General features: G+C 48.3%; 3 protein-coding genes across 3 annotated transcripts; 1 reads left to right on the forward strand and 2 right to left on the reverse strand.

Annotated features, from left to right (window-relative positions):
• Positions 1 to 401: 401 nt before the first annotated feature.
• Positions 402 to 2,167, reverse strand: LOC136511772 (ethylene-responsive transcription factor ERN2-like). The gene has a single exon (XM_066505825.1). The coding sequence runs from the start codon at positions 1,865 to 1,867 to the stop codon at positions 548 to 550; it is 1,320 nt and encodes a 439-aa protein (XP_066361922.1). The 5' UTR covers positions 1,868 to 2,167; the 3' UTR covers positions 402 to 547.
• LOC136456266 (uncharacterized) lies at positions 1,866 to 9,059 on the forward strand. The gene is made up of 2 exons (XM_066456069.1): positions 1,866 to 1,899; positions 8,329 to 9,059. Exons 1-2 carry the CDS (start codon positions 1,866 to 1,868, stop codon positions 9,057 to 9,059), a joined length of 765 nt encoding a protein of 254 aa, XP_066312166.1.
• Positions 9,060 to 11,265: 2,206 nt separating this feature from the next.
• LOC136456275 (uncharacterized) lies at positions 11,266 to 14,034 on the reverse strand. The gene is made up of 6 exons (XM_066456077.1): positions 13,693 to 14,034; positions 13,137 to 13,598; positions 12,441 to 12,649; positions 11,899 to 12,047; positions 11,372 to 11,802; positions 11,266 to 11,283 (listed from the first exon to the last, which is right to left on the reverse strand). Exons 1-6 carry the CDS (start codon positions 14,032 to 14,034, stop codon positions 11,266 to 11,268), a joined length of 1,611 nt encoding a protein of 536 aa, XP_066312174.1.
• Between the last annotated feature and the right edge of the window lie 896 nt (positions 14,035 to 14,930).

Here is a 14,930-nt window from a genome sequence, read left to right on the forward strand (position 1 = left end):
TTCCCACCTATTTAATTCTGAAATAAGCACTAGCAAGTATTTTCATAGCCAATTGTATCCTATAACCACCAATGATAGCCAGTTTCAAGTTGTACCATACAAGGGAAACATGGATATCATCGCCGTTTCCATAATGGTAGGAATAGCTATTTGCCTAGTACCGCTTCCAAAATCCCAACAGTGATGGCTGGTTTGGAACCGGCAATGATGGACAGATCAGTAGTACTGTCGACAAATGTTAGTGCAGTATACACATAACAGAATATGAACATTATATATGAATTGTCACAAGAATATTGCAACATTGTTATAACCATGCATATATGATAATTAAGCCATGTGTAGTTAAATTAAAATCTTATTGATGATTCTGGAAGTAAAAACTGTCTCTTCCTATAGAAAGTAAGCCAAACTATGTGACCATAAAAGGGCTTCTTATGTATGTATCTATATATATCCTTCTATCATGAGGCAAACAATATCATAAATAAATAATTCTAATACTCGATGATTCTAATTAAAACTTATCATTCTATAACAATAAACTTCAGCAGATAGGAGGCAGATCAAGGGAGCTCCATAGAAGCATGTCACTGTTGTCTACTGCTTTCGCCTCCTGCGGGGAGTCGTTGGCTGCTTCCGGCGAAGAGCTCGTTGCTTCCGACGAGAAGCTGTTGCTGCAGCTCGAGCACTCCTCATGGCCAACGACGTTACCTTCCTTGTCTACTACTTCTGGTTCGTGCTGTCCCTGTTCCTGCTGCTGCCTCTTGTTCCTGCACGCGTCCCTCAGGCCGGAGAGCGCCAGCTCGTGCTTCCCAGTAGCACTGCCATGGTCGCCTCTGCCACCGTCGCCGATGCGCATGCGGAGGCACTCCGACACCCCGCTGAGAGCGTAGAGCGACGCGGAAATCTTCCTCTCGTACTTCATCCTCTTCATCACCTCGTGGATCGCGGCCGACGGCTCGCCGGCGCCCTCGCCCTCGCCCTCGCCACCATAAGTAGGCGGCGGCTCCATCTCCACCGCGTCGTCGTCACCGAGGTCCGCTGCCACCATTTCGAACGGAGAGTACTGCAGCCCCGCCGCGTCGTCAGCAGCGTCACCATCAGCCGGTGACGGGCGCTTGTCCATGAACCCAAAGTCCAGCGGCGCCTCGTCGTCCTCCTTGCAGGCCACCACCCCCTCCTTGTCGCCGTCGTCCTCCGTTATTCCTTGGGAGCCGGTGGACCCCTCCTCGTGCTTCACGTCACTGGTGCTGTCGTAGCTGAGGAAGTCGTCTACCTGGAAGCTGTACTCCTCGGGGCCGCCGGCGCCGCCGTACCCATGCTGGTGTTGCTGCGCTGGCGCGTCCTGCTGTGTGATACTGACAGCACTTGCACTGCGTGCTTTCTTGAGGCGGAGGAGGAGGAGGCTGGTGACCTTGGAGGGCAGAGCGGACGGTGCAGCAGGCGCCACCAGCTGGTGGTGGGGCGGCGGCATGACAGCAGCAACGGCGGCGGGGACGGCCGCGCGGGGCCAGAAGTTGGTGCGGGTGTTGGAGCCGCGGAGGAGGCAGGCGGCCTCGTCGTAGGCCCGGGCGGCCTCCTCGGCCGTGTCGAAGGTGCCGAGCCACACCCGGATCTTCTGGATGGTGTCCTTGATCTCGGCCACCCACCGGCCGGAGGGCCGCTGCCGCACGCCCACGAACCGCTTCCGGGCCCGCTGCGCTGCCGCCACCCCTCCCGCCGCCGCTTCTGCCCACGACGACTCCGTCATCGCCGCCGCCACTGCTGGCGCAAAGCTGTTGTTGGCGCCGGTAGCGAGGGGCGTCGACGCGAGGATATGGTCGTCGTCGGCCAAGGTCGGACACGCCTTGCGCTTGAGCGCCATGGGTGGATATGCCCGGCCCTTATTAGCTGGAGGTACGGCGAAGGTGGTGGTGAAGTGCTACTTGTGTGCTGCCAGGTACTCCTAGTATGCTATGAGCATGAGGTGGGTGAGCAGAGTATAAATAAGGGTGCGGACTGCGGGAGCAAGCTTTGAGAGGAAGAAGAAGTAGGAGGATGGAGGATGCATGAAGTGGCTGTTGTTGCTTGTGCAAATAGTGAACGCGTTGTAATCTTGATGGCTACTGCCTTGGCCTCTTGGGAGCCTTACAAATGGAAGCTGCTGATAAAGAGGCTGCTGAGGACTTACCTTACCTGCTGATAATGTATAAGCCTGGGGGTTTGCTGATTTTTTTGGTTATACAGGAGTATATAAATCGTGCTTTACTTGAAAATTTCTTGGTCTGAAAGTTAACACAGGGTCTGACAGACACCTTTTGGCTTGACCAAGTATTCAGGACTGGACACAGAGAGCAAATTCAGTTTTCAGTTTTTAAAAAGGACTATCGATCCGGAGCAAAACAAGAACACTGGTGGTAGATGTAGATTAGATCAGATCAGACGACCGGTTTTCCTTCAAATTTTACTAGAGCATAGATAGGTGAATTCGAATCTACAATAGTTTCCAAAACAACATTCCTAGTTGAAACTTGAACTTCTTCCTACGCTGCGCATATATATAATTTGAGCCCCAACTAACAAAGACATATCCTTTTCATTCACGGATTTCGTGGGGAACAGAAAGTGACCTACAGGGCACAGGCGACAGACCTACCAGTCTAGTGTTTCGTTAGCGTCTCGTCCAGGGTACGCACATTTTGTTTATTCTTGTCAGGTCTCAAAGGGGTCCTTGAAATCTAGGACGCGACATATGTTGCGTCAAGACGCATCGAAGCCTTCCGTCTACCGCGTGTAAGGATGTACATTTGGTCACCTATTCATTCTTTTTTAATTTCCTTGACTTCCATTTGGGACTAGCTTGACACTTTGAATCATTTCAATCCTATTTATATTGAGTTGAGCATAACGGAGACGTGACGCGGTATATCATTCATGACATATAAACCATTAATAGACATGGTCATCTTTTAACTCACCCACGTCTGTAAACAATAATATTAACAGAGACGATATTCTAAGGTACCGTCTCTATAAATGCCCATCAACAGAGATTATTTGACAGGGATGCCTATCTCTGCTAATAGAAAACGGCTGCTTCTGAAAATAGTTCTCATACATGTGACTTCACTTATTTTAAACATGAGAGTTGCCTCGAAAATCCATAAAAATAAAAATAGCATGGAATAGCGTAACTGTGAGTTAAAAAATGGGAATTAATCACTATAATATAGGCGTCTGAAAAATGGGTTTCTCTCAGGCGACGATGCAGAGCCGCCGGATCATCATCGTGTGGTTGGGGTCACGCATGCACTATTCATCTTCCTCGTTCCATCTGTGAGGTTTCTACCTCCCCGCATCCGTGCTAGCCGCCGCCCACCCCCACCGCCCTGCCGCTGCATGATAGAATTTCGTCGGAGTTCCGACAAGACTCTATCGCGCCAGCGGCGTCCTCCCTTCCCCCCCCCCCCCCCCCTCCCCCCCGCCCCCCCCCCCCCCCGACCTAGCTCGGCCGCCTCCATCGCCACCAGGGCCCCTAAACCGCCCAGTACCGTCCCCACTGCATGCCCCCCACCCCACCCCCCAAATCCCTTCTAAGCCGGTCGAAATTGGAAAACTTACCTCACCGGAATCCTATCGGCGGCGAACTTCTCGTCTCCAACGCCAGCGAGATCCTCTTCCATGCAGCCGTCTCCTTCTGCTTCCTCCTAAACTGAAATCTAGGAAGCGTGTTTAAAAATACACTTGAAACATCACAATGGATTTATATTTAGTTGGTGTCAAAAAAGAAGTCACGATGTTTGCTTATACTTGGCCATGCAGCCCGCAGCATGACGGCCCGGCACGAAGCTCACAATTTTGGCCCGACACGAGCACGGCATGGCCCGATGGCGTGCAGGCCCAGGATAGCCCAGCCCGGAATAGCAGGCCGTGCCTGGGCCTTACCCTAGGCACGACGTGCCAGCCCGGCACGGCCCAGCCTCCAACGGAAGGCGCAATAGCGGTCTGGCCTCCCCCAGATTGGCCTGCAAGGCCTGCTAAAGCGCCCCGCGCCCCCTCTCGTATCCCATCAGGCGCCGCACTTGTGACATGAGTGGCCCGGCTCCCTCTGGCCTCCCTCTCCACGTTGCGACTGTGAGTCACGCCTGTCGTTCGCTTCCGCACCCGCAGCCCCCACCCGCTCCCCACTCTGACCTTCAGCAAGTATCGCGTTGCCTCCTCCTTCCTCGACCAGATCCCCCTCCGTCTCCACCAGACTCGACGTCGGCGGGTGCCTCGCCTCCGCCTCCACCAGATCCGACAACCACGATGCCTGAGCCTCGGCGAGCGCGTTGGAGCAGAGTGCGACGGTGGCTCCCCTCGTGCGTGGAGGTCGCGCGGGCACATGGAGGACGTCGGCCTTGGGAGCGAGCTCGCCAGCGCATGGAAGCGGAGGCCCCTTCGCCACCCGCACCCCGCATGGAGGCGACGACGACGCCTCCGTTCCCCTCTCGTCGAGCTGCTAGGCTAGCACAGCTTGCTAAAACGCTCGGGCTTAGGCCGGCCTGGCCCGAAAAATGGCCCGACAGGTTGTGCCTGGGCCGTTGGCTAGGCCCGGTGCCCGGTTCGGCACAGCCTGGGAGGCACGATGTGCCGTGTCGGCCCAACCCCTTTCAGGCCGTGCCTGGCACTGGCTCGTGCTGGGTTCGGGCCAGCCCGGCCCGTTGGCCATCTATATGTTTACTTAAGAGAAAACCGAAACATGTTACAACTTATACAAACTAATAATAACGTTCCATGTGTAGAGTAAAGCAGCAAAAAAAAAAAAAAACAGATGCACATCTGAGTTTAGGTGTCTGTGTATGAATTCATCATGATTACTTCATTATTAACATATAGGCAATTGATTTATTAGTATCTTGATGCGACTATCAGACAAGATTGGGGAAGAAAGTAAGGAGAAGAAAGGGACCCTGACGTCTCTATAATATGCTTTGAAGCTTTGACAAGGTCCATAATACGTCCAAATATTATTTTTGGTTGTTACTCGATGTCTTATTGTTTCCAAAACTTCAAGGTGATCGAGAAACCAAATTAATTGTTTATCTGATATGTTTGTGAGCTTGAATTGGTCAAGTAGCCTAATTGGATGCAACTTGCTCGATTAAATAAATAACTACAATCAACTTGGATTACAACGCCGGAGAATTCTGGATTGAAATGAAGTCCACTCACTACCGGAAATTGAAGCTCAAACGCACTCTACTACATAATACGGAGTAACTACCTATACAACAGGGTAGCCCCAACTTAATCTATACTCCCTCGGTCCACGAATATAAAGCATGTACGTATTTTAAAATTTAAACTTTATTATCTTTTATTAACTATAAATGTGGGTATTAGATAAAAAAAAGTTGCCATATATATGGCATCTTCTGATAAAATATAATTGTGCACTTTGATAATATAACAAATTAAATCACAAAGACCTGACCTTAAATTTGGTAAACTCTAATCACCCTTGATAAATACAACCATTGGATATATTCTGTTTCTAAAAAGTTAATCCCATCTCTACCACTATGAAAAATAACTTAAAGTAACCCTTAAATTTGCATCTAAATTACCCGTCCTACCATTATGATACATAATCTAAGTAATCACTAAGAAAATCTAAGTTACTAACTTATCCCATTATCAATTTTTAAAGTAAAATACCCTCAAATTGACATTCAAATTACCAGCATCCGCTATCATGGAAAAAGTTTAGATAACAAAAAACTATATATGTTTTCTAATTACCCACTTTTATTATGCCACTATTGTTATTAATAAAAGTGCACTGTTGTACATAAATCCTTGCTGTAAAAATTTCTTATTTTTAAAAAAATGCAAAATGAGGGTCAAATAAAATCTTTTAAAAAAATATATGTATTTCCTTAAAAATGAACAGTGGGCGGGAGCAAATAAATAAATAGTTTTAGATGCTAAGCACGAACTCTTCATTATTATGTCGTCACGGGTGATGAACTAAACAGCCTTTGAGAAACTATGAATATCTACACATCTTACATCACTGGTGCGAGTGCGACTAATTCGAGGCAACTCTATCTACACAAAAGCGAACAAAACTGAACCGAAATTTAGAAGCAGATTTACAATCACAAGGTCGTATGTCGGATGGTAACTATGGGAGACATGTTTAAACACGAATAGATATGACAGTAATGCCATAGGGTGGATTCCTGTATCTACAGCTATTAGAAAGAGATCTTACCTTTTTCCTTTCTTTTTGATTTGTTTTGTGACGTTCCATATATCTCCTACAACTAAAAAGAACAAAGTGTGGATATTTTTTGGTGCGATATTTGTTTTGATTCGTCCGTTTGCCCACGCCTGTGATCCCACGACATCTCCCGCATGCTACGTCCTTTAGTGCGAAGAAAACACGGAAAGTCTTGACCCTGATTTGCATACGCTACAAATACGAAAAGTCTTGACCCTGGTTTGCATGCGCTACAAACACGGAAAGTCTTGACCCTAATTGCCTCAAACAAGGAAAGCGATCACCCATGTCTCACGCTCGATCATACCGTCCTCGTGCCACAAATATGAAATTCTTAACCCTGATTTGCATGCGCTACAAACACGGAAGACCATCGTCGCTCATCGCTGCACGATCGAACGCGTCTTCTTGGTAGGACTCAAGCGCCTCACTGGTCGCTGCACGAAGATGATCGTCGCGCGCCCCATTCCTCAAGCCCCTACACGATCGAGCCGCCCCTACTTCTTCCTCGTCGTGTAGTGGAGAAGCAACAACAATGGATCATCCACCGTCTGCCTACCAGTGGATGCACCTGTGGCTACATGATCGATCGCCGCAAGGTCGCCGCAAGATAACCTCCCCGTGCGATCTCCCTTCCCCATGCGATCTCCCATCCACGACCTGCTCCATCGTCTGGTCTGTGCGCCCGTGCCGCCATCCTCCCCGTGCGCCACGTACACTGCCGCCTCCACGACGTCGCGCCGTCGTCCTCGCCGTTTGCTCACGCCATTCCACCGAGCCGTCGTCCTCGGCTACTGCGCCGCTATCTCGACGCCACCTGAGTCGTGCACCCAAGCCGTCGTCTTCGCATATGTAGATCGATTGACGTCGCCCGTCCTCCATTGCTCGTCGTTCATGATGTTACACAACCATAGTTCATGATGCTGCAGGCGTTCTTGTTATATAGTTAATCATCTATTTTTCGATATTGTGTGCCTGCACATTGGATGCCATTGTTTTTTAGCATAGTTAGCCCTTTGTGTGTACCAATCTCGTTTCAAGTAGCTCGAGCCTTATTTATTTACTGATAGTCTCAATTCATGAGCTTGGTGTACCAATGTTAGATACTTTACTGGTAAAATATATTAGATACTTTTCTCTTGTCAACTTTTTTATGGCCACTGAATTTTTGGCTTGCTAATTTTTTTATTACACTGGATGGTATTCAGATGTTTGGCATCAGGTCTTTGCACCTCTAGACCTCGCTCACTGAATTGGTGTTCCCGTAACAGCAACACCAAGCCAGGTCACAAAGTTATCTCTGCACTGCAAAATGTCTGTGGATTGATCTTTGTTTATTTTTGAACAATCTGATATAGGCACGCAAGAAAAAGAATGATGATTTCTTACTGAAGTTAAACCTTTCTCACTAAACTTGCCCTGAATTGTTGCAATTTATTGCATGACTTACATTTGTAAACTCTAGAGGATGAGTCAATGGTTGGCATTGATACACTGATGCTTGATGTGATATTTTTTGGTGCAACATTTGTTTTGATGCGATATTTATTTTGGTTCATCCGTCTGCCCACGCCTACGATCCCACGATATCTTAATTACTGATTGATTATGCTATTCTCCTTGATTGAATATTGCTTGTCATGTGATAGAGAAATCACGACAAAATAGAAAGTAGAAAATTATTGTGCTATCCATATACACATTGCATGTTTACATGCACCAGCATACATGGCAACGAGCAAAAGGAAAGGGAAGTAACACAGAAGGAAAGAGAATTAAGACAGAAGGAAAGAGAACCTCTTTGTATTTCTGAGAACCTTGCCAAATCTGCCTATATTTAATTACTTCCCATCTTTACATTTGCAAAAGGGACAGCTTTTTCCTCCTTTCATTTGGTTTTACGCTCACGTGTTCCATCGCCCTCGCTTGCTGTTTCTTGCGTGAACCATAGTTGATGTCACCTGTCTTCCATGGCTCAGCCTCCCAATCCCAAGAGAAGGTCCCTACCTCTCTCTCTGACTGGAGATCCGGCCTGCCAGAGGATCTCCTTGAGTCCATCGGGTAGCATCTCGTGTCAGGCCACGACACGGTGTCCTTCCGATCCGCTTGCTCCCCATGGCGCGCCGCCGTCCCATTTGCGCCCTATGGGCCGCTCCTGCTGCTCCCGTTCGACCCCGACTCGGACCGCGTCGGCTTCTACCGTGTCTCGAAGAAGGTTTTGTCCAAGACGCTGCCCGATGTGCGCGGAAAGGTGGTGTGCAGCTCCTCGTGTGGGTGGCTGGCGCTCATGCACGAGGCGGCGTCCATGACGTTGCTGAATCCATTCATCGGTGCTCGTGCCCTCCGCGTTGAGCTCCCGCCAGCAGACGAACACGTCGCGGCGGTGTCCTCATCGAAACGCGTGTCTAGGGTCCACGGCCGGTGGGTCCTCTATCCCACCAACAGCTACGGGGACGCTGATGCCGCAGGTAGAGCCATCAAACTAGAAGACATGAGGGACGTGTTCTTCCGTGAGATCGTGCTCTCGGCGCCGCCTGACGCCGCCGGCCGCGAGTGCGTGGCCATGGCCATGCTTGGGTGCTCCATGGAGGTCGCGTTCTGTCGGGTTGGAGTCGACAGTGCATGGACGCTGCTCGACATCAAACTGGAGTTCTCCGTGGGGTCTATCATCTACTGTCAAGACAAGTTCTTGACGATCGACTGCACTGGAGAAATCTCCGTCTCCAGCAGCTACGACGTCGGCGCTACTCCAACCGCAACGCTGCTGCCATCGCTGTCGCCACCTGCGGGGCTCTGCCACCGTAGCTAACTGGAATCAAACGGTGAGCTACACATTGTGGATACCATGGTGAGCACGTTCCACGAGACACAGAGCTTCACCTACAGCAGCGCGATCTACAAGTGCAACCTCCACGACCGTATGCCAGAGTGATCCAGGGTGAGAGACATCGGTGATCAGACACTATTTGTGTCTAAACATTTCAATGAAAGCTTCAGTGGAACAAGTGTATCCAAGTATAAGGAGAACAAAATCTACATGTCTGAGCCATTGTATGGGGATCCATACGACTTGGTCCATCGACTAGAGATCGTTGATATTGCTACCGGCGCATCCAAAGTGAAGCCCGTCCAGGAAAAGATGTAGGGTTCCGAGGCTCTAGGTTGGATTCGACTCAATCTCTGGTAGCTCTAGAGTTTGTGAGCCTGCGACGCCGCGCACTCCGTGACTGTGTTAAATTCATAAACTTTGATTTTTGGATTAAATGTTACTTTAACGTTGATATTTAATTTAACAGTATCGTTATCTTATCGTGCGATCCGTGTGTTTTTAGTATAAATTGTTAGTTATCCCGTAGCAACGCACGGGCACGCTACCTAGTACTATACATATTTATTAAACCAGCAACTTTCTCATCTCCTCTATCTTGTCATTTCTGAGGAAATCATCCAGATGATGACGGTGTATCCGATGCGGCAATGCCCTTTACAGCTCCTTTTTAGCCAAAAGTTGGTGGCTTCATTTGAGGCAGCGCTGAAACTACTCTGATTTGAGAAAGTGAAGAGACAAACACAAATGGTCAATCGTGCATATGCGATGATAGTGATGTGGGTGTGATTTAATTTTAGGACAACTAGCCGTGAGTTGTACTGGAAACAAAAAAAATATGTTTGTGCATCAAACAGAATAAAAAAAAAACTATGATTTCATATTTCCAAGTCCTGAGAGAGTGTTCATGGAATTGTTCAGCAATCCTCTTTGTGGTATGAGCAGTGTGTTGCCTTGGAGACATCACCCCGTTCGGCTGGTCCACTTCTGGCTGATTCCGGCTGGTCTGCTCGTACGCTACAGTGTCCGAATCAGCTGGAATCAGCCAGCGGAATGGCCAGCAGCCGGTCAGCAGCCAATTCGAATTTGAATTCAAAAAATGGCGCCAACAGGATGGTGTTCCAGGCATTTGAATTCAAAAAAAGACGCCGGTAACCAATGCACTCAATTTACAAGTCATCACAAGGTTCATTTGTACAAGTCGATTACAGACACAAGAAACCACTCATGCAAAGCCGGTTCAATGGCCTAATACACTTGTAGCAGTTATGCACAAGCAAATCCACTTGTAGCAGTTATATACTTCCATATGTTGGAATGAATTCATAGGACAGACCATTGCATTCAGTACAGTTAACAGAGCAGTAAGCTTGCATTACAGATGTTCTGAAACATACATCAGTTCATTTCATTAACCTAAACTTACACCATATGCATTCACTGCAAGGCCACAAATTCCAGTATGGTACAAATTCCAGTCAGGAACAAAATCACAGGAAAACGAAGATAGCCATGCAAAAGTCACATACCCAACCTTCCATCTTCGTCATGGCATCCTACAAACCACATTGACCAACTCCCTTTGGAGGATACTCTCCCTTTAATCTTGGATCAACACAATGTTTTACTGTGTCCTCAGTCAATCAAGGTGTTGCCTGAACAAAAATTGATAAAATATACAATAAAGTAGTCACTAATCTGGACAGTAGTGCTTAGCTCCCAATGCTTTAGCATGCAAATTTCATACCAACAGTTTCAAGATGCTATGAACATGCAAAGACATCGCATGAGTTGGACCAAACTGTTTCCATGAATCTAGTAAGTTAATAATGACTTCATTACAGCAAAAGAAAAGCTAAATACGATTTGGTGGTTATATCTCTATATAAAGCAGCATGAAATGAGAAGTGCAGCTACACTATTGCATTACATTAAAATAGCCTGTTAGAATTATTGACCACAGCACAGGCTAACAGAGGTGCGAGTATATTTGGGATTTTGATATATCTTCTGAAAAAAATTAGTTAATGAGCCATATGCATTCACTGCAAGGCCAAAAATTGCAGTAAGGACATACAAATTCCAGTCAGGTACAAAATCACAGGAAAACGAAGATAGCCATGCAAAAGTCACATACCCAACCTTCCATCTTCGTCATGGCATCCTCCAAACCACATTCAGCAACGCCTCACCCACCTAGCTGCACCTGCACATTCACAAAATAAGATTTCACCCATATAATGCACAAGTGAAGACTTGGTTACAACACTATATTAGCAAGCCCATCCACAAACCTGCTCCCCGCCATTCACAGCCGCACTCCTCGACACGTTTAGTCCAAGCGTTATCCAATCGCGTACATGACGCATATCATCAGAAGCATTTGCAGCAACCCAGTCAACTGACAATTGGGTGATTTCCCTCACTAGTCTTGGTGGAAACTTATCCCGCAAAAAATTATGCAGCCCAAAAGCAGCCAGGATTATCTTGTTCTGCTTTTCCCTAGGATAGTGAGGCACTTCTTTCAAAATTTTCCACCTTGCTTTGACCACCCCAAATCCCCTTTCAATCACATTTCGCAGACTTGCATGATGGAAATTGAACACCTCTTCGAATCTCTCAGGCCGCCTGTCCTCAAACTGCTTCAGGTGGTACCTGGTGTTGCGATGTGGGCCCAAATAACCCCGTTCTCCTGCATAACCCGAGTCGACCAAGTAGAACCTACCTACACAACACCAAACAAGTTCACAAAGGCAGAAGCACAACATATTGCACAACAACAAAGAAATGTACTCCTACTAGTGCAGGCCAGTCAACTAACCTTCAGGTGGGTGTGGAAAAGTCGGTGTTGCCCACGCCTGCCTAAGGACGAACATGTCGTGTACTGCCCCCGCCATCCCCACACCAACATATGTGAAGTGCTGCTCAAAGTCACATACTGCTACCACATTTTGGCTAGTATAGCCCTTCCTATTAATGAAATCATTGTGTACGGTCCGATCAACAAGTACCTTAACGTGTGTGCCATCTATAGCTCCAATGCAACCATCAAACAAAGGAGTGTACTTGAACTGTTTTTCATGAATCATTCTGTAGTGCCTATCTTTAGGCACTAGAACCGTGTTAGAAAAGGACACCACAGCATCCAACACTTCACCAAACTTGGTGCTAACCGTGGCCAATGCCCTACTAAATCTATCTGCCATATCGCGTTGTGATCGCTGTGTGCCCATAGCCCAAAGGAACATCCCTAACCCCTCTACAGTATCCATTTCCTGAGTCCCTTGAAGGCCATGGTTACTAACTAAAATGTTATGCAACTCCATGAAAGATTCAGGGGACATGCGAAAGTTAGTCTTGCACCTTTTGGGGTCAGCTAGGGTGTTCTGTACAAATGACGCACCGTTCTGTTCTTGGACACGTAACCCAGGAGGGTGCACTGGAACCTGATTCTCCATCGCAGCTACATATCCACCATAGGCAGCGGCCAGCGTTGCCACGTCCCAGAAATATGTGCTTGAGTCACTTGAATGTTCACTGGTGTCGTCGCTGTCAGCCATGGTTTCAGCAACCTGATTGACCACCACAAACAACAAACAACCATCTCAGATTACATATAGATTAATGCAGAGTCCAACCAATCTGTACATTTGGTCCACAACAAATTGCACAAGGTAGATATTGCCTAACCTCAGTGGTGCATTGTCGTGGTTGTAGTTGCTGCCTAACCGAGGTCCGTTACTGCAAGACAGGAAAGCAACAAACGATCAGTCTTCAAGTTGGAGAAGGGTTAAAATAGACGTAACACAGTAACTATTAAGTAGTTCAAGCGAACACTAAATCGTACAACAATGCAGCACGATTATAACATCATATGGTCCACAAACCAGTGCAGATTATTACAAACATAGTTCCAGATGCACTTAACATTACATTGAGGAAAATTTAAGTACGAAACAGCATGCTGAAAACTGATTGTTCCACTACTACACACGAAGCATGTTATTAATGGTTGTCGGTCTGCATGCTATGCCTCCAAGTCCACTCGATGTACTTCACGTGATTGGCCCTTTCTTCAATGTTCTTGAACTGCGCGCGGCACGCCGGTTTTTGGAACAGATGTAATGCCATCATAAACAACTCTGACCCTTCTGGCACACCATCTTCACGTAGGATCTGCATCACTTCGCTTTGCTCCTCTTGTTCACGGCTTCGGCCTCGCTCACGGGAACTCCTTGCAGCAATACTCTCTGATAAGCTGTGCATGTACTCGCCCAAGTTGCAAGACCTCTTTTTCTGAGGGCTCGTAACAACATGGTCCCTGCTTGACCGTTTCGCAGAAGTGCCGACACTCGAAGGGCCGATGTGTTCCTGTGCCACCCTTGGTGGAGTGCGTGCTGCATCATTAAGACCACCGGACCACATGAAAGTCCCCCTGACCTTGGTGTGGGAGCCGAATAGAGTGAACAGCTCATCCAGGAATGGTGGTGGTGTGGCAAGGTCTTGAGGGTCAATGGGTTCCTGCAAGGATTAGTCATGTTAACCAATGTGTTTAGGCGGTAAGCAAGATGAAATGTAACAAACGAACAGGCCTGCGCATCGTTGCATCAATTACCTCGTCTTGGCTGCCATCGTGGGGTTCTTCCTGAGTGTCCTCATTTGAGTCCAACCCCTCGTCATCACCCACAACACGACCCGTTGAAGGATCACTCCCGAGTCCAGTGCGGTTATTAAGTGTTTTCCATGTATTGAACTTGTCTTTCAGACTACCCAATTTGTTGCTGACCTGCCTGTTCGTGTAGGAGAATCCTGAATTGCTAAGCTCTCGGTACACGTTCTTCCAACCTTCCCTAGTTAACCCTTTCTGGGTGAAGTTGCATTTGTCCTTCTCTGCTATACAGAGGTCCAGCAACAACTTGGTAGTGGGAAGGTCCCAAGTGGCACGTTGGTTGGGCATCTGTTGGAAGTGTATTATGTCCACACTGCTTTTGAATAATCGGTACGTATACAAGACATGCTATGAACTAGGCACATTACAGGAAGTACAAGATGCGGAAGGTAAATGCATGTCAACTTGCCTTCGTTGGAAGCATCGGTCTTCTGGGCCTTAGGTTGTAGCGCACACCTTCCGGAGGCGAGCACGAGGAGGAGGACGAAAGTGCCAGTGCTGGGAACGAGGAGCAGCACCAGATGGATACGAGGTTCCTAGAGTGGACAGGACAACGCAGGGGGGGATTGTGAGCAACTAAGAAGTGTAGTAGCAATTAGGGACGACGATTGCAAACAAATCTAAACCTAGACTAACCGGAGTCGTAAGAACAGCGGGAAGGGTGCGCTTAAAACGGTTACGTACAGGATCTGGTGATCGACGGCCGATGACGGGTCCAATGAGGCGATGAGGACGTGAACAACCAGATCAGACTTCAAATCGACCGGATCCCGGACGAGCAATGATCTGTTGAAACGAAAGCGGGATGTCAGAGGTCTTTGACGGCCAGATCTGAAGGGGGAGGGACGAAAAAGGCAACGACAGCGATGAAATACCTCGGACAAACCGGCGGCGCCGCCAATCGACGACGGATCGACGGCGGGGACAGGCGACGGGTCGAGGGGGGGCAGCGCAGATCCCAGCGTTTGCGGTCGACTGACGGCCGGAGGGTGTCCGGTTCGGGAGGTGGAGGCGTTGGGGGTGGCGGGGAGCGGCGGACGGAGGCGCGCAGCGCCGCAAGGACTGGAACCCTAGCGGGCGAGCGAATGGGAGAGAGGGAATCGACACGGCGCCATCGGAGGTGTGTATACCAGCCGAACGGCTGGAGAAGGCCAGCCGAACGCCTGGGCTGAAAAGGCCTTACC

Source organism: Miscanthus floridulus, chromosome 1 (genome assembly GCF_019320115.1).
Source record: "Miscanthus floridulus cultivar M001 chromosome 1, ASM1932011v1, whole genome shotgun sequence".
Taxonomy (NCBI): domain Eukaryota; kingdom Viridiplantae; phylum Streptophyta; class Magnoliopsida; order Poales; family Poaceae; genus Miscanthus; species Miscanthus floridulus.

Excerpts from the sequence above, each read along its gene's own strand:
- LOC136456275 (XM_066456077.1), bottom strand. The coding sequence starts at position 14,034 with ATGCCCAACCAACGTGCCACTTGGGACCTTCCCACTACCAAGTTGTTG. Across the intron at positions 12,650-13,136 it reads TTGAAGAAAGGGCCAATCAC|GTTGCTGAAACCATGGCTGA; the intron begins GTGAAGTACATC and ends GTGGTCAATCAG. Across the intron at positions 12,048-12,440 it reads ACCCTAGCTGACCCCAAAAG|GAAGGGCTATACTAGCCAAA; the intron begins GTGCAAGACTAA and ends TTTCATTAATAG.
- LOC136511772 (XM_066505825.1), bottom strand. The coding sequence starts at position 1,867 with ATGGCGCTCAAGCGCAAGGCGTGTCCGACCTTGGCCGACGACGACCAT.
- LOC136456266 (XM_066456069.1), top strand. The coding sequence starts at position 1,866 with ATGGGTGGATATGCCCGGCCCTTATTAGCTGGAG. Across the intron at positions 1,900-8,328 it reads CCGGCCCTTATTAGCTGGAG|GCCACGACACGGTGTCCTTC; the intron begins GTACGGCGAAGG and ends ATCTCGTGTCAG.